The sequence below is a fragment of the Battus philenor genome, unplaced genomic scaffold (assembly GCF_028537555.1).
Source record: "Battus philenor isolate CCGP_79_NKW_IND1 unplaced genomic scaffold, ilBatPhil1.0.hap1 SCAF_10, whole genome shotgun sequence".
Classification (NCBI taxonomy): Eukaryota; Metazoa; Arthropoda; class Insecta; order Lepidoptera; family Papilionidae; genus Battus; species Battus philenor.
In genome coordinates, this window is record NW_027181662.1 from 15,583,563 (window position 1) to 15,602,108 (window position 18,546).

Here is an 18,546-nt window from a genome sequence, read left to right on the forward strand (position 1 = left end):
CAGTTAAACTTTAAAATATTGAATTGTACATTTTTATTTTTCATTCATCGACGTTTACGCTGAAATGACACGTTATTTTTTTTGTAATTGTTAAAATGGTTGCACTAATGGTTGCCGTATATTTGTAAATATGAACACAAAAAGATTTGATGTAATGTACTCTAAAAAATTGTTAAAGATTTAAAACAATTACATTAAATTAAAATTTTAATCTTTTTTTATTTAAATTGGTCAATTCTAAAACCTTTCAATGTCGCCAACGTACCTCCCTCGGCGTTTTATCTGCGACGTGACCTCCGTGCTACGGCTCCAATGGAAATTGAAATAGCTATTTCGTTTTACTGTTGAATAGCGATTGACAAATCTCATATAACGTGTTTATGTATAACTAACATTTGTTTTTTTTTTAATTTTTTAAACAGTACAATCACCGCCATGCTTTAAATAAATAAAGACAAATCGAATTATTGCACAGTGTAACCAAAATAACATTTACTTGTATATGTTAATTTGACACAACTGCAAATAAACCAGGTGAATAAATATAGTGAGCGCTTGCCAACTAGCTTGCCTGACTACATGGTCAAAGTCGCGGGGGTAGCTGGGCGCCGGCGGCCGGGGACCCATCGCCGCGGCGATCCTTGCGGGGAGCCCATGTCTTGCAGCGGACCTCTGTTGTCTGATATGTTGATGATAATGAAAAAGAGGGTGCAGAAACTAACGACACACAATTAAAAAGAAAAAATAGTACAATTTATGAAAATGTATCAACATTACAGTTTTTCCGACGTGTACTTGGAATACTTTTTGTAGTTTATAAGACCCGCGCGCGCGTACCTCGCAGCGTAGTCGCACACGGCAGCGCTCGTTCCGTCAGTCAGTGCGACTTAATAAACATTAAAATGTATTCCCTTTGAGCACGTTCGACTTTAACTTTTCTAAACGAGTTTTCCTCTCGAGTGCTTTCGACGAACTTTATTTTTACTCACCCATACACTTCGAAAGATTACGTCGCGATTATTAAATAAATATATATCTCATAATTACAGTTTAGAATTAGCTATGATTATATTTTTTGGATATTTCGCTCGGGATAATTCCTTGAAGTGGTCCTTACAGGCTGTGAAAACATCATTCTGTTCAAGTTTCAATATAGCTAAGTGAAATTAAATGGCCAGCACAATATTTCTGCCTAACGGTTTGTATATCAATCGTCGACGTCACCAACAATTTTTATAAACATACAAATAGTGGTATTGTTAAATCATGTTACCCACGACCAAAGTACAGGACGCTTACAATGCCATTCAGATTGCCTGTAAATAATACCACACAGTGTACAGATATAACTCTAAGATGCGTAACAAGTTGTTCAACCTCCTTCCCGTTTGCTGAAGGTCAGCAGTCTCAACGATGTCTTTCGCACAATTTAGGAGGGTTCCGTAATCAGTGGAGGGGGGGGGGGGTTATGCAGTTAACTCACTATCACAATTTTAGGGTACCGTTCTTTTATACCGGATCCTAGTACATAAAATTTGTATTTCGAGACTGGATGGTCTGTTTTCCAATTTTACATTAAATTATCTCGATTCAATTTAGATACATTTTATCAACTTTTCATGTTAGGCAAAAGGTTTAAGTCAGGAGATGCGCTGGATAATGTTGTAGAGGAAATGCGACTGTGTCATTTTCTTTCGAACGTTGTTTCAGTTTATCAGGTATAGAGAGAATTAAGACAAATTTATCGTCCATCTTATAGATTGAAGATCCAATTAAAAGTGAATAAGAAGTGACAATTCTACTTCTTTTCCCACTTTAGCGTGGCCTGAGCCGGACCGCACAACGAATGCGCCGCATGTCGGCTGGGCTGTTATTATTCAGCGCGCGTTTCCCATTACTGGCCCGCCTCCATTTAAACCTGCTCTCGTACCGATAAGGGCGCCGTTGGATGCCGTATTAGTATTTGCATCGAGCGATATTTCCTCTGATCTCTTACATACATGTTAATATTCTGGGATGATGTAAACCCTTTCTGAATAGCGATGAGGAAATTATTTGTATGGCAAGAAGTACGGATGCCGATCAGTGGGCACAATCATCGCAATTGCAATAACGTTGCAAACTGTACGCAGTACAAAAATCTCTCTTTGTATAATAATATGTATTCCTCACTTGATCAGTCCATTGTAAAGTTTGCGAACTCTGGATCATGATCTATGCAGACTACCCTAGACTGTTCTCCCTGTAGCGCCAACATTCCTCCATATGCCTTGATATCATTTTTGGAATTTCGAACAGTTGCCAAGAGATTTTGGTTGATTTTGAGTTCTTGGAGAATGGTGACATTAGTCCGGTACTTAGTCTGATATATCCGCTACATTCTCCTCTAGCACCACATTTCCTAGGTATCGATCTCTCTTTTTTACCGTCCACGTGTCCGAATTTGCAAGGCGAATTTGTTCCTTTCATAATGATACAATCTCGCTATGTTCTATATATTTTTTTATAAATACGCAGGACGTCTGCAGGACATAGGCCTCTTCGATAAATTTCCAATAGGATCGCTACGGATCGGCCTGTAACCAGCCTTTAATCTTAAGGTCCCAGCGTGCGTCTGTTCTGCGCGCTGTGAGAGGCCTTCCCGCTGTCAATTCGACTTGTCAACCCGCTGGGCTATGTTGCTTAAGTGTGGTTACTGGCTCAACCGAGTGCTTGCAGTCGGTCTGTTCTTGATAATCCATTTTATTATATTTTGTGCATGAGATACTATTAGCTGGTTGCAAAAAACACGCCAAGAATTCGACGTTATCACTCGGATGCAGGCGAGTGATTGTCAAGCACCAGTTGCCAGTAATTGCGCGGCGCGGCGGGCGTCGACAATTAGCCGCCACGTGCTGCACAGTTTTTGCTACAACTCGCCGACGAGGCGGCGCATGCGATTCCTTACACATTAGGCTTTCAATACACTAGAGCTTTTACGTAATACGTGTTTCTATATACCTATACAGTGTTAGACTTAGTACATAAAATGAGTAGTATCTCTATTCATTTTGTCAATAATTTTAAAACATTGATTACCAGGTTATGGGCACTCGTGGAAAAGAAAAGCTCGACAGAGTTTTTTGTAAGCTTTTCTGAGACCTAATTGTCTCCTCGAGGAGTCCATTTAGATTCTAGTTTGTATCAAACAGGGCTCTTGTTTTTCTGTTACGGTAAATAAGTGTTCGCTACTATCCTGTTTTGATCCTTTTGTGAAAGTTTACCAAATTCGTCGAGTATTCGTCGTATTTTCGCTCAGCAACTCTTTAGAGATGAATCTTTATTTATGTATGGGTTAGGGAATTGCTAAACTGTAAACATAAATAATAGCTATCGTATAAATCTTTGGGAAAATGCCTCTTCCAATATATTAATGTGCCTCGAGTTATTTCAGTCAATGGAAAATAACTGAAGGCCGGTAGTGCGGCTCGAAATCCGACCCGAGCCGACTTCAGTGTAAATAGTTCTATCGTGCAATACGATCACCGGCCGAGCGTCCCGACCTTCGGACCACCCGCGGCGACCTGCAAGCGTCATTCACACCTTTACCATCGTAGCGATGATTTGCTTATGCATAATAATACAATACTCGTTATGTTTCCATTGTACGGCGTCCACTATACGGCGCAATATAAAACGGTACGGGAGAGACACTGAAATCGCAACTATGTCTTGGAAACGTGGTACTGGAGAGGAATCTTGCGGAAAACATGGACTTTGCGTCACATTGATGCCGGAATTGCTGTATTCTCCAGAAGGACAAGATCAAATAGCAGCTCTCTAACATTCAATATCGAAAATATTTAGGCAATGTTATGCGAAGAAAGACGACGCTATAGAGATACTTATCCAGGAGTAGAGTAAATGACTTTATATTCAAAGGTCGTCCAGTTTTGCAATGGACAAACGATGTGATCACGCAATCGCCTCTAAATGTACGCGTGCGAAGTGTTTCGGGAAGACAGAAGGTGGGGAGGATTACACGTTTGTTACTGAACATATATAATGGACGCATTACAGATATTCTATAGGATCGATAGGAAGCGACTTGCATTCAGCGTCTTCCGTCGACCTTAACAAAGTCGTCTGATCATCCTGTGAGCGGGCGCCCTTGTTGCGTTCGCCGGTCTATGGTCTCCACTCCAGAGCCTTAAAGACTCCTATGGCAAAATGTTCTACGAGCCACGCAGCTTGTTCACTGCCGCTTCAACTTGTCAGTCCGCTGGACTATGTCAGTGTTTACCATTCGTGTACCGATCTCATTTCTGATCCAACCCCGATGTACGGGTATCGTGAAACTAATTATGAGCACACGGTATATTGCGAGTTTTCTCTCAAAAGCTAGTTATACTTATAACACGGCTCAGAAAATTCTTCGATGTAATATTTCACCGTTTGCATTATCTCACGTCTCGCATGTGGAAGGCAAAAGAGGTTGCGTGCTCGCGCCCCCTGCCCCCCCTCGCACAATATCGGCGACACGCCGCGCTCATATTTCTTCCCTATTATCAGAGTTTTTCTTGCTCCGTGAAAGTCGTACAGTCGCGCACACAAGTGCTGCCGCGACAACTTTATTTATTACATTTCGGGATTTATTTTCCGCGAAAGTTTACGTTGTTGAGAGACTTGTTGTCCAGGGCAGAGCGAATGGCTTATAGTCATAAAGTAGTTCAGGTCTGCAATGGAAGCGATTTGAACTGCCTTTGAATCTTTGTGTGCAAAGTGTCTCGGTGAGGAAGAGAATGAAAGGTCCTGTAAAAAGGATCGTGCAGGGAGCGATCACAAAAAATCCGAACGTTTGTTGTGGTCTCTTTGATTACAGTGTGTTTGGAACTTTCGTAGCTTTAAGTTCAAGGGTCGCGTATAGGAAGCACAATTAAATTGTATTTTGTTTTAAATTGGCTTCTGGCATTTTTCTCATAACGATAATTATATGTCTTACTCTAAAATGTAAGTTACATTTTAGTTAATGTCATGCGCTATATGTACTGAGGCAGAGGGCGTCAACAGAGTTTCCAGCTGGATTAATTCGGAAAAATAACGGCTTATAAAAATGATTCAAAATGTACAAAACTGTGTCAGTGGGAGGTGCCCCGGCGACCACGTGTTGTAATGTCGTGTGTAATAAATATCGGCCACGAAAACTTTTGCTTACGGAAGCGTGCCGTACAGGCGAAGACAAAATTTCGCTGAGGAAGTTTCTCGCCCGACAATATTACCGCATTTATTTTGCTTCAGCGGCTTTCGATTGGAGCGAAAATGACGCCCCCACAAGATAATAAAGAACAAGACACGAATAATAAAGGAAAAAAATTGTAAAAAATATTAAAATGACTGGCGCGATCGTAGCGATAAATTTACTTGTTACAGACTCGTCAGGATAAACCAGGTTCTCTGCAACACGTAATGTGCGATGAGAAAAATCTTCATCTGCATTTAATAACGCAGGGCAGTTGAAAGGATTGAACCAGGTGGGAACCAAGTGGACCCTCATGGCTGAATATCCAAAAGTCAAGGCGGTTCAAAATGAGTAGCAGATAGTTATACAAAGCTGTAGCGTCAAGTATCAAGTGGCCACCTATATTAGCTAATTTTCAGCCAGAGAAAGCTTCATAAGAAGTACACTAAATGTTTCATGTTGCCGTTAGCCCAACCTACATGTATCTCTTGGTCGGAAAAACTGGTAACAATCTGCTCAGGGCTTTTGCTGTTCGCAACTCATTTAATGTGATATAGCTCTGGGCCTAGTCTTGGCTATTTTCTGCTACGGAAGTTAAGGGTTCCTTTACTTTCGCTGCTACATTCTTTGAGTATTGTCATAATGTATCGTGAGTATTGAAATTTTTATTAATTATTAATTGAAATAATTTTGAGATCGATTAATTATTAATTATACAAGCGGAGTACAAGAGCGAAGCTCTGCAGCCAGAGATATATACTGTTTTAACAGTAAACTGAATACAAAGGAGGTAACGAAAAGCTTTCATAATAAATCCAAAGTAAACGATAAAAGGCAAAAAGCTCCGAGGAAGAGTTTAATAAAATAATAAAAGCCGCTGCCCCATCCCCGCGAGGCCTCGAAGACAAACATTTATGTTAATAAGTCGAGTCCGGCCGCGCCGCCGTCTGAACATTGTTCGTACCGGGGAAAATTAATTGAGGGTGGACGCCGGCTCTACTTGCTCGACTCTACTGCGGACGGGAGAGTTGGAGTATTTCACGGTTCGATACATTAGTTGATTACACGAATCAGTTCGCGCGCAGTTGCTGCCGCTGCTGTGTGACTTGTTTCTCATGATCTTCTCGCGTTACGGAGAATTGTTTGAAACCACCGTTGTCATGTAAATGAATTCGAAAGATGTCGATTTAGAGCGCCACAATTTGATTCGAGCTTCTTTCAAACTGGGCTGACAACTGCAATTTTTCTCTTTGCGTACATACACAAGTGATCACAATAAATTATTCAAATTAAAATAAGAATATTTTTTTATCGACTGTGGACTGTAGGCATTTGGCCTCTGTCTCGCTTGATGTTAAGTGGGATTTGTGATGCTACATGCCTGCCTAGAAGAAACTTATTCCTTATTGACTCGAGAGAGAGAGAGAATCTCAAGTTATAGTTAGCTGAAAACAACGACGCCGGTAAGTTTTTCCATGCCTTGGATGTTCACTCTATAAAAGTGATTTCAAAACTCTTAGTGCGGGTTGAAGAGATTTCAACGTGTATGGATGCCGTGAATCCGTGCGCTTTGTTGTCAATATGGAAGAATTTGTAAGGTCTCAGGACGACAGGACGTCCCGCACACGGCGGGGGGGGGGGACGAGAGGCCCCCGAAAACGGGGAGCGTAAATAATAAAAAATATAATCTCTCCAAAGAGCCAAACTACGCGCTGCAGTGCATCTACGCACAATCTTAACAGTAGTTTAATCCGGCGGCTGGCCCTAGGTTAGTCTATGGCAGCTTACAAGAGCTGTGCAGCCTGTGTGAGCAGTAATTGATTACTTGGTTCTTACTAAAACTGTCTGCGTCCAACTAGACTAGACTTAATGTTTAAACAAAATCATCTAATCATTAAATATACAGGCTCTCGAGAGCGAAGCTGATTCAAACTAATACTGGATAGAGGCTTTTCTACCCCCACGGCTAATTCAAGGCCACATGTGTGATTTATCACTGCTGCTTGGAAAATGACACGAATATTCTTGTGAAAATCTTTTATGCTTATTTTTCGCCCCCGACGCTGTTATAATTTCGCGAAAGACTGTATTTTCTTTGAATATATTATGATCCGTTGATAAATAACCAAAGCTCGTAATTAAAAGTTTTGTAGTAGCCCTTTAGACCAATCTAATTGATGTGTGCGTATAATACGCACACAGTTGAACTTTATAGTCCAAAAGTAGGTAGAACCCGGATCGAAAGTATACAGATTCGCGTCCAGAGAATAATGTTTCTCTACTTGAAACAGGATCTTATTAATCCTAGTTGTTTAGGGCCCTAGATTTCCACTTGCTATAGAGCTTTGAAACATATAATGAGTTGACGTACTCTCGAATCCTCGCGCCAGCGCAACAACGGTACTGATGGTAGCGCGAACAACGGAAACTGTGGCGCCTTCTTAACCTTTATAGACGACGTCTGCCTCGCCTGATCTTAAGCGATGATCAGATCTACAGTGGTAAATTCTTGACTAGAAGAAACCTATATATAATTGGCTGGAAACGTTGACGCCGGCAGGGTATTTCATTATTACATCTATTTTGCAGATCCAAATCAAAAAGAGTAATTTTTATCAGTTCTTTAGTCTATTTCTCTGCAGAAAACTGCGATTGTTGGAAGCATACATTAGCGTTTTCGCTAAATAATACTGGCATATTACGTAACGGGCGCGCAAACGGAGCGCGGGAAAACTTTGTTATGTAAACAACCTGGATTAAAAAAAAACCGGCGCCGCCGTGTTTTCGCAGGAGAGGAGGTTATCAGCGCGCGGACGTGAACGATATGAAAATATTATTGTTTATTCGCGGCGCCGGGCGCCCGGCGAGGTAACGTTCCCGGCCGGCTTATGCCTCACAAATACTCGGCTATTCAGCAGACATAGCGGTATTGACGTTTGCACTAGGCCAATGCTGTCTCTGTTCTAATTACGCATAAATAATATGGTGTCTGGTTCACAGATGGTATGGGACGCTCTGCCATAATAATACTGTGTTGTTAAATTTTGCAAAACCAACAAAGTTGACCGATGCAAACACATCGAAAAGGGCAATTGTTGTAGAATTTGGTTACTATTACTTCATTAATTTGTACAGATGGATTCAAAACACTGATAGTAAATAAAGCTTTTGTGAAAAATCTGGTTGCTACGCGGGATGATATAGTAAGCAGTAGAAGTGTGATCTAGCTACGAAGCTGTTGTTTGGATGTGTTCGTTGGAGGGTACGGCGTTGACACTGTTGATGCAATTTTTTGTTGTAGACATGGACAAGCAGTTCTCTTCGCACCCGGAGAACGTGACGGTGCAGCGCGGGCAGCCCGCGACGCTCGCCTGCACCATCAGCTCGGGTCCGCCCGCTGCCGTCTCCTGGCTGCGCAACGACGAGCTGCTGCCGCGGGATCCCAGGTTGGTTTGTGTCACTTCCATGATACGTGAAGCACCTGTATCCCAGAGTTTCTCAGTCCACTTGTCGAGGCTGCAGTTCGCTATTTTATCCAACTTCTTTGAAATATTAATTGGCAGTAGCAGGCACACCCGCGTATTATTTGTAGGCTACAATTGAGCGCTTTGCCTCGTGTTCACATTTCAGTTGGTGTTTTGTTGCAGATATTACATCCTGGACAGTCAGCTGTTGATCACGGACGTCACCCCGGAGGACGCCGGCACCTATAAGTAAGCGATGTTAATACGGCGGCCTTATTACAATCATCACCTCAATTTTCATAAAACACATTTGTCCATTTTATTTTTAAATTTCGATCATGCATAGTGATCATTCATGTTCATTATGAAATCAATGACAGAAGAGCTCAATTCGGAATTGGAATCAAAATGAGCTTGCTTATAATGACATTTAATTTGAAATAAAACTCGTCCTGATTTCAGAAGTACCCGCAAAACCTCAGTCCAATTACTTTTATGATCACTTTCGTAAATATCCGAAATCCATAATTAGAGCAATACCTTCCCAAACTTTATTATCACGTAAAATACTTTGCAGTGTAGAAGGTTTTGTTTTACTAATTTTTGAATAGTATTCATTCTAAGGCATCACAAGGAAGTAATTACACACGTACACGCTCTATTTCTTCTATTTAATTTACAATTCAGAATAAAATTTGTAGAATAAATACATTGCAATAAGAAAAACCGATTTAAAGAATTTTCTCCTATTTCACATCAGCCTTTGTAAAGTGATCACCTTTTAATATGTTACATTAATTTATTTTAACATTATTATATTATTTCTGAAATTATCGTATTTTGGACAGAGCGCACCGTACATTCATTGACAGTAAATTAGCTAATATTTTGAAAGCCAAATATTTTACCTTTTAAAGCTTTTACACATATAACCAATATTATTGTATGTAGTAAAGAGCACATGAATGAACAATCAGATATTTATTGTAGGATGTACATTTTCCAATAGTTTTCTATTATTTGATGATGAGAGGTTTTGGTTATGTAACAGGTGCATAGCGACAAACCAGCTGGCGAACAGGAGCCGCGTCAGCCAGGGCGGCGCGCTGCAGGTAATGGGAGGCGCGTATGCGCTGCCGCCCGCCCTGCTCCAGCTGCATCAGCCTGCCAACATGGCAGCCCCGCGTGGCGCTCGACTGCTTCTGCCCTGTCCACTGCTCGGCTGGCCCCGGCCAAAGGTAATCAGATACAGTACCATGTGAACACCTCCACCACATTGAGCATCAAATTCATCATGACAGCCATCAAAGGTCACCACAATTCCCGCGATCTACCCACGCCACTATCAAATTCTGTATTCAATATTAGTAGCCACTTAAGCCTTAAGATTGTAGAGTGTGGGCCACGGACCAGCAAGCAGGACTTCCACTCACAAAAGACAGACCACATTGTTAAGGTCATCGAAAGACACTGGCTGAAGACTGCTTTCAACCGGTCGCATTGAAAATTTATTGCTATTCAATAACAATATCCGTTACTTTGTGTTCCTTGCACTAAACCCATAACTAAATCCAACGATATGCTTAGATGGTATCGTCTTTGTCATTGGTTTAAACAAGTCCTTGAGACACAAATCTCCTCGGTGACGTAGTCAGAGGAACTCATTGCCAAGCTGTTTTACTCTTGTTGTTTTACTCATTGCCTTATCATTTCAGTTATTTACGTTAGTTTATAGAATAATTTTTTAATGGTTTATGTCTGATAATCTTTTTAAATTTTTTGCATGATGTATTTGAATAAAATAAAAAAAAAACTCATTTCATAACCTTTTATCTCTGTCTAAATCAAGGATACTTTATAAGAAAACAATGTATTTCTTAATCACCTATTACATCAAATCTGACAGAAGAACGACAGGCGTGACTGTGTTCACATTGAACATTTTTGTTGGCAGCTCCTCTGGCAGCTGACTCCTCCGGGCGGGAGGAGCAGCGAGCTGGAATCAGTCGACGAGGTGCTGGAGCTCCGCAGTCTGGAACTGGACCAGGAGGGAGTGTACACTTGCTCTGTTGAAGGACAACCACATCTCATGAAGGTAGGATTAATTTTTTTATAATATTGCGGGTCTTCATTTAGTTTTCTTTCTAACAGCCAAGTCAAGAATTAAGAGCACTTCAGCGGCCGCCCTTCAGCGTAAAAGTGAGATAATAAATAAAGGTTTAAATTTAACTTGTATATATTTCGGCGAGGGTACGCCCCCACTAGGTGGACCAACGACATGGTGAAGGTCAGCGCAGGGACTGTAATCTAGGCCAGCATCGTGGGCAGCAGCGGACGTCCAGCGGCTGAAAAGAAGAAGTATATTTGGAATTTCTTCTTCTTTTCTCTCGACTCTTCGGTTTTAAAGATCGCGTTAGTCTTGAAATTCCTTGACGAAATTGATGACAAGCTATGGAGCTTTCCATACCGTCATATGATCTGCTTTCCTTATGGCAGTAGTATTTTGTGTTACTATGAGATAAATTTCTAATTATGATTAACCAAAGAAAATGCAACCAAAGGTTCTGTAATAGCCGTTAATAGGTACCTTTAACGGCAAAACGTAATCGCTTCCGCTTATGACTTGCAAAGCTTGGTTCAGGTTGTATAAACTGAATAAGGCCGCGCGGAACGTGGGTGCCTGGCACGGAGCGTGCGGCCCGCGCTCTCGCGCCCTCCTCAGTGCTCGTGCACCCGAGGAACTCATTTGCCCTCGTAATACATCTAGGAATGACATAAGGTGTAACGAAACGCAATAATCGTTATTAGAAATGGTGCGCTGTGTTTATTCATTGCTATCTTGCTTTTGCGACATTCGCTGCAATAGCGGAGAATGTCTTTTCTAATGTTAGTACTATTTTTATCTCACATTTGTAAAGTATTTTGTTACGCTCTACAGGTACTAGTTGATTAATTGAATCAAAAAGTTTGTCTAATTGAAACTAATTATTTGAAATATCGCGCGCGTACCAAGAGTCATTAGTTCGTTTCCCATTTCATGTTCGTATATATTTTAATATTACAATTTGATTTGGTGTTGATTACTCAACATCAATGAAAGCTTTACTTAACGGCGTGTGTAAATATTGAATCAATGTAGTTGCCTCCTTGATTGGAACTGCCTTTTTGTTTAAGTATTACAAACGAACGAATCATTCCTGACGTGGTTTGTGAGGAGGACAGTGCAGGAAGATCATAATTGATCTGCTAAAAGCACGAGGCTAAAAAGAAAAAGATGTACAAACAAATGCTTTGCGGAGATAAGAAAAGACGCAGCCATTAGTTAGTACTTTTGAGGGAATAAATGAAAAGAATACATAAAAAACTTTCTGAAGATCTTATAAAATATATTTAATTTTGTTTTTATGATAAATATTAAACAAGAAGGACAGTTGATATCATCTGGTCTCAGGTGATAACTTCATCAGACATCTTATCTCACATAAAAGTACACCACATTAAAAACAAAACCGGGTCGCTGATGTTCGTATAAAAAGCGGAAATAATTGTAACAAATCTAAAAATGTTTTATATTAGTTTTCACTTTGGATCATTCACAGTTTGGTAGAAAGTAATAATATATGCGATCCCTATAATTTACTTGACTTAAAATAAAACTGTGAGGGTACTAATCGCGTACGTACCTAAGACAAGCTCACAAGGCCATTCGGTCACTTTCACTAATATCTATAATACACTGCCCTTCCTCAAATGATTTCCAATAGCTCCGGGTCTTCCGTCGACTTTAACAAAATCCTTCACCCTCCTTGTGGATGGACGGCATATGCAACGCTTGCCACTCTAGAACTTCAAGGCACCAGAGGCCGTCTGTTCTGCTCGTTATGTGGTCCACCCTCGTCCAATTTGTTATTAGATGGGTTGTATTACTTCGGTTACTTTATGGTTATTGTCGATCGTCTACGGATCGTCTAACTCGTAATTCGATTTTGTAGACAAATCCCAACCATAGCACGAGGAGTTATGACTCGTTCGATCGTTCGAAAGAAAAAAATTTGACAAACTTGCAGTCTCTATGTATTACTATCCTAATAGATATACTCTTTTGCAAGTTCTGCTTCCATTATAACGATGTAATGATGGATTGTTTCTGCAGAGCTTCAACGTAACGTTGACGGAACCGGTCAGCATCACTCTCCCCCCCAAGTCGAAGGAGGTGCTCCGCGCCAGCACCGTGCGCTTCAACTGCACGGCCACCGGGCGCCCCGAGCCCGTCATCTCCTGGTACAAGGACGGACAGCCCCTGACTCTCACGGGAAGGGTAACTAAAAGCTTTCTCTTACTAACTCTCCTTTCAACAGAACCGTTAATACTGTAATACTCAAGTATATAATATACAAGTGCTCACAAAATTAAAACACAGGAATATAAATTTATTAAAAAGAAACCTTTGGTAATCGTTACATTTACTGACATATTATTCAATTATGAATCTTATTTAAACATTATGTCATCGCTTGATGAAGCAAGCGCAGCATCTACCATCTGCGATGCACTTAATAATGCTGCTATTTTAACAATATTTAACATTAAACTATAAAACTTGTTAGGAAACAAATAGGGAGAAATGAGTAATTAATACTTTTAAATTAAAATTCCACAAGAAAACACTCCTACATGACAAAAAAAAACTTGTAAAATATAGAACCAAAATATAAATATACGTAATTTAAAACGTGAACTTATTTAAAACATTATAAACTAAAGGCATGTACGAAGCTATGCACAGGTATGGATATTTGGAATTAAATACGAATGAGTGCACATGAAAAGTTCTTTTCAATTTAATCTACTATTATTGTTTGTTAGCTTTGATTAAACAAACACACTTCTTTTGAACTTTATCCCTTCATCTGAGGTCTATTTTTTACCTATCTCATTGGAGAGGATTCTGAGCACATAAAAAGAAATAGAAATACAAAGAAACAAAAATTACGAAAAAATCAATGTACTTGATTAGGCCACTTTTGTTAGAACTTTGATGGTCAGATAATGTTGAATTCCCAGAAGAAGCTGGTGCGAGGGGAATTGTACTAATATCCGCCTTTATCACGCAGATCAACTCGCGGACGTCCGCAGACGGCAGCCGCGAGGAGCTGGTGATCAGTGGCGTGACCACGGACGACGCAGGTGAGCTCTTCTCCGCTCGTCTCTTTCAGTTCCCGCCCCGCCGGCCGTTGTTCATTCATATCATTTTCTAATTTGGATCTTTTGTAGTTGATCCTGTAGTCTAATTAAAAAAAAATTATGCTCCCTATTATTATATCTTTCAAGTTAAAATAGAGCTACATCGCTGTTAAAGCGCACACAATTGCCTGCGAAACTTATTTAATGGAGCCTAGAGAGATGTGTAACTCGCTTAAATTTATTTCTATTGCTTATCCTTGTTTGTATATACACAGTTAGGTATTACATAATTGTAACGAATAATGGAGAATAATACATATTGCTCCCTGAATACTCTTATTATTGTAAAAATGTTAAATTTCAACTTTAACATGTTATTAATCATGATAAATAAACTAAATCATGGATAGCGTTGTATAATATCTTATATGTTGTTACATGCTGGTTGGCATAAAAATTATGCGAAAACTCAGCCGCAGGTGGCCGCTGGAGCCTTAAGGCTGTCGAGTGCAGATCACCCGCAAGCAAGCGCACCGCACGGCATCCGCTTACAAAGTGAACAGACTACATTGTTTAGCTCTTTGGAAGAAGTAAGACGCAGCCACTTCCAGCCAGTCTTATTGGAAATCAATTTCGAAGGTCTTTAGTGACCGTCCTGTAGCTGAAACCATAATGACGTCGCAGCCATCAAACGCCACCGTTGTATGCGTGTGTGGACTAAGTATAATCATTAATCTAAGTTAAAATAATGGTTTTGAAACATTATACACAGGGGTGTACCAGTGTTTCGCGCACAGCGGTTTCGGCGACGTGAGCTCGTGGGCCACCGCGTGGGGCGCATTGAACGTGACGGGCGCGTGGGCGGCGGCGCCCGAGGCGCTGCGCTGCCTGCCCGCCGGGGCGCGCCGCGTGGCGCTCCGCTGGCGCCCGGCGGCCGCCAAGGTCGTCGCCTATACCGTTAACACCACGCCAAGAGGTACGGCACACCTCGTGAACATTCACTAATCACATACCTTTTGAAAAGACTTTCCCTTTATTGTATATTTTCGATGGATCGATACTCCGTTTTTACCCCAGTCCACCACGAAACTTCATGTTCATATATCCTAAGACGTTCAATGATATACTTCCGCGCCACGCTCGTCCGTCCATGGTTTTCGCCTCATGCATGCAGGGTCGATTCCGTGACTTTATTCGTTCATCACAAAGCTAGTCTCCTAGATATTTAATGGAATCAGGCGTTACCTCGCGGAAGTCTATCCTAAGTAAGAAAAGGACCAATATTTAGCCACTTCCGCACATGCAGTGGTAGTCGTGCAATAAAGTGCACCGCCCGCCGGCCCGCTGATAAATGCGTATGCGGCAAACAATGCGAATCACACAACCGCCACCGCCAAATTACTCAACACGTGTTTCACTCCTTCACGGGGCATCTTCAGGAGTTATGTTACATCGATTATTGCCAAACACAGAATCTCCTAGATGACCTGAAAGGTTTCCGTTTACTTGTATAATAGGATGAAATGTAATTGGTTGATCACTTACCAAAGCTCGTTACCACAGACAAGTCCGGCGGAGCGCTGACCGGCCAGCCCAACCCCAACACCGAACAAGTGGTCACTGTCGAGGACGCCCTCACGCCCTACTTTTTTCAGGTTTGTATCCTTTCTCAATGTGTTTACTTTCATTGTAAACAATTTAAAAAAAATGAAAGGCTTAAAATTAGTTCGTTAAGCTTTGTGCTTGGTTAAGGACAATAACAGTTCATAAACACTATACAATATATATTTGGACAGATACACCCTCTTCCTAAAAAATTTGAAATAATAAATAACTTAATGATTATATAATATGAAAAAGCATTTTCAAAATTGGTATTATTGCACATTAAAATTAATTATTGCTTGCTACCTCTCCCTCCAGGTTTAAAATGCCGTTAAAAGTTATTAGCCTGTTGTATTTCAATAGAAAGAAATGGAGAATGTAGTATTTCAAAGTGATCACTTTATACAGTGTGAAGGTAAAGGTTTTAAAGCTTCCTTTGACAAATAAGCTATACATACGGGGTGTAAAGATGTTACGTGTATAAGTAATCACCCTGTATACGCATGGTCCACAGGTGCGCGCGTTCATCACGACGCCCAGCAAGAAGAACGTGGCCAGCGACATGTCCGAGAGCGTGGTGTGCCAGGGCCAAGGAGGTTCGTAAGTCTTACTTACAATTCACTTTCGAAACTGTCGCTTAAGACATTTTACTTTTTTTCTTCGTTCAAGACATATAACGTGGTCGTCCAACTTCCTATGTAGCGCTTTCTGTTCCTTTATATATTAACTATTATGTTTGTATTTCTATATATATATATATATATATATATATATATATATATATATGCAATGTAAATAAAAACAATGTAATAAAACTCAAAAATAAATAAATCATATTACATTTGTAAAGGAGTGTTTCCCACTTGGGCAGCATAATTGTTATTTTCGAATTGCAATTCCAAAACAGACTCAATACGAATTTTACTTTTGCGTAAGAACTTTAGAGAGGTTATGTTGGGGCATGGCACATAAAATTGAAAAACACTGGTGTAAAAGAATTTTTAAAGTGATAATATAACTTAAAAATGATTTGCTTCAACTATCCAGTTTGTTATGGGCTAAACTAAGGTCCGTGTCCCTTTACAAACATTGCGGAACAGTATTTTTTGTAGAAGAATTCCATTACACGGAACAATTTTCACAATTTATTTTTGTTTTATGGAAACGAGATCTACTGCAAATGACCACAGTGATCTTGTGTACATTAAGAAGAAAAATATCAAAATATTCCCTGTAGTGGTATTCTTCAAGTGAAGAAATAAAATTAATGATGTAGATATTTCATCATCATCATTTTGGAAACAGAAGGTTCATTTCTGGACCTAGGCTTCCCGTGTAGATTTCCAATAGGACCGCTGGGATGCGGCCTGCCGCCAGCGGCTTCCAATGAACTAAACAAAGTCGTTTGTCACAAGGTGTGTGTGGATGTCCTACGTAGCGCTTTCCATTCCAGAACTTTAAGACCCCAGCAGCCATATGCGAGTATTTAGGAGATTAGAAAGAGAGGAAGAGAATGTGTATAGTAATCTGTTTTATTGGTCAGTGCCCGTGAAGCTGTCCCGGGTTGAGGGCAGGGTGGCCGTGTCGTGGAGGCAGTTCGCCGAGGAGACGCCGGGAGTGGTGCAGTGGATCCTCCAGTACAAGGGGGACAACGAGACTCAGGAGCACAATGTTACATTGGCCGGACATGTTACCAACTATACCTTGATCGGTAAGAATACTTGGATATTGTATATACAGGATGGTTGGATACAGTTGTAAACACTTTAAAGTGGTGATGATATAGTACGGCGAGGCATGCGCCACTTTGAGGAATGATACGTTTATAGACCGTTTGAACTTTTATAGTTTTCTTAAAGAAAGCAAACGTGATCTGGTATATTATTTGCAGCTGGGCCTGAAGCTTCATGGGTTCGCGTACTTGGCAGCCGCACCGAGGTCTGGCTGCCCCAGGACCTGAGCCTCCTGCCGTGGACCGCAGCTGCCACTGCTGACCAGACCCCGTCCACGTAAGCCTTTGTAAAATAAAGTCAGTTTGCTATGGCACCTATGACTAGAATCAGTGTTAATTATATCAGGCAATCGAGGGTGATTTCTGGAGGGAGGTTCCTCCTACATTACGTAAAAGGGGCATGAGGCTTGTGTGTGAGGATAAGGATGCTCTTCATCCTCCAAAGTGAACACACAGAGGTGCTGGGAAAGGTGAAAACTTGGGATGCCTTGAGGTACATTATTGGGAGCACCTAGGTATTCCCTAGCAGATCTCGGGGCTTGTCCTTGACTGGGCGACAGTTTAGTGCAGCGGCGTCAAACTCAAAAGCTAATTCGGGCCAAATAAACAATGCTTATAGGTGGGTCGCAAAAATAAATCAATATTCATAGAAATATATGATTTTATGTTGGCTGGTATATATTAACTTTTAATTATTTCTTTTATCCTGATAATTGACATCTCTTCTCTTATAACATCTTTCCTATTTTGGGGGGAAATGTTATTGGCCGAGACTACTTTCAAGATTGATTCAACGGATATGTTGACTGGGCCGAAAATAGGTCCACCCGAGGCCGCATGCGGTCCGTACGCCACGAGTTTCACATTATTGATTCAGGAGGTTTCAGAGAATTAGAACACTACATAACCATATGAACCGCTCCCGGCACGCACACGAAACAGAAGAAAGGGCTAATTGACCTCCGAACGGTTTCAGTAACACGACGGCTGTGCCGCAGGACGTGACGGTGTCGGACGTCGGCCTTTACGGGTTCACAGTGAAGTGGGCCTGCGAGGAGGCGGACTCTTCGCCCGACAAGTACAGCTACAGGGTGTGCATCAAGAAGGTCGAGGGGCCCGAGGAGTGTCAGGATAGGTGAGTCTCTGTAGCAAAACGAAACGCTTATGTTATCCAATTAAACTCCGACGCTTCTAGTGAAAGCACTCATTGTGACGCGTAGGACTGAGGTGTTTGACTTCCGAGCACACTGTAAGACTTTAAATTAAAACATAAAAACTGTAAATTAATTATTTATTCTGATATGCCTAATAACTTATTACAAAGTCAGCGCAATTAGTATTAC

General features: G+C 40.9%; 1 protein-coding gene across 1 annotated transcript in view; it reads left to right on the top strand.

Annotated features, from left to right (window-relative positions):
* LOC137927352 (protogenin A-like) overlaps window positions 1-18,546 on the top strand; it is a 104,858-nt gene that overhangs the window by 78,151 nt on the left and 8,161 nt on the right. Inside the window, exons 4-15 of the mRNA XM_068771150.1 lie at window positions 8,520-8,664; window positions 8,866-8,931; window positions 9,734-9,920; window positions 10,637-10,777; window positions 12,836-13,000; window positions 13,797-13,869; window positions 14,639-14,842; window positions 15,430-15,521; window positions 15,986-16,067; window positions 17,015-17,182; window positions 17,363-17,480; window positions 18,180-18,338. Of these exons, the coding sequence (XP_068627251.1) occupies window positions 8,520-8,664; window positions 8,866-8,931; window positions 9,734-9,920; window positions 10,637-10,777; window positions 12,836-13,000; window positions 13,797-13,869; window positions 14,639-14,842; window positions 15,430-15,521; window positions 15,986-16,067; window positions 17,015-17,182; window positions 17,363-17,480; window positions 18,180-18,338 (1,600 nt within the window). The remainder of the gene's footprint in view (window positions 1-8,519; window positions 8,665-8,865; window positions 8,932-9,733; window positions 9,921-10,636; window positions 10,778-12,835; window positions 13,001-13,796; window positions 13,870-14,638; window positions 14,843-15,429; window positions 15,522-15,985; window positions 16,068-17,014; window positions 17,183-17,362; window positions 17,481-18,179; window positions 18,339-18,546) is intronic.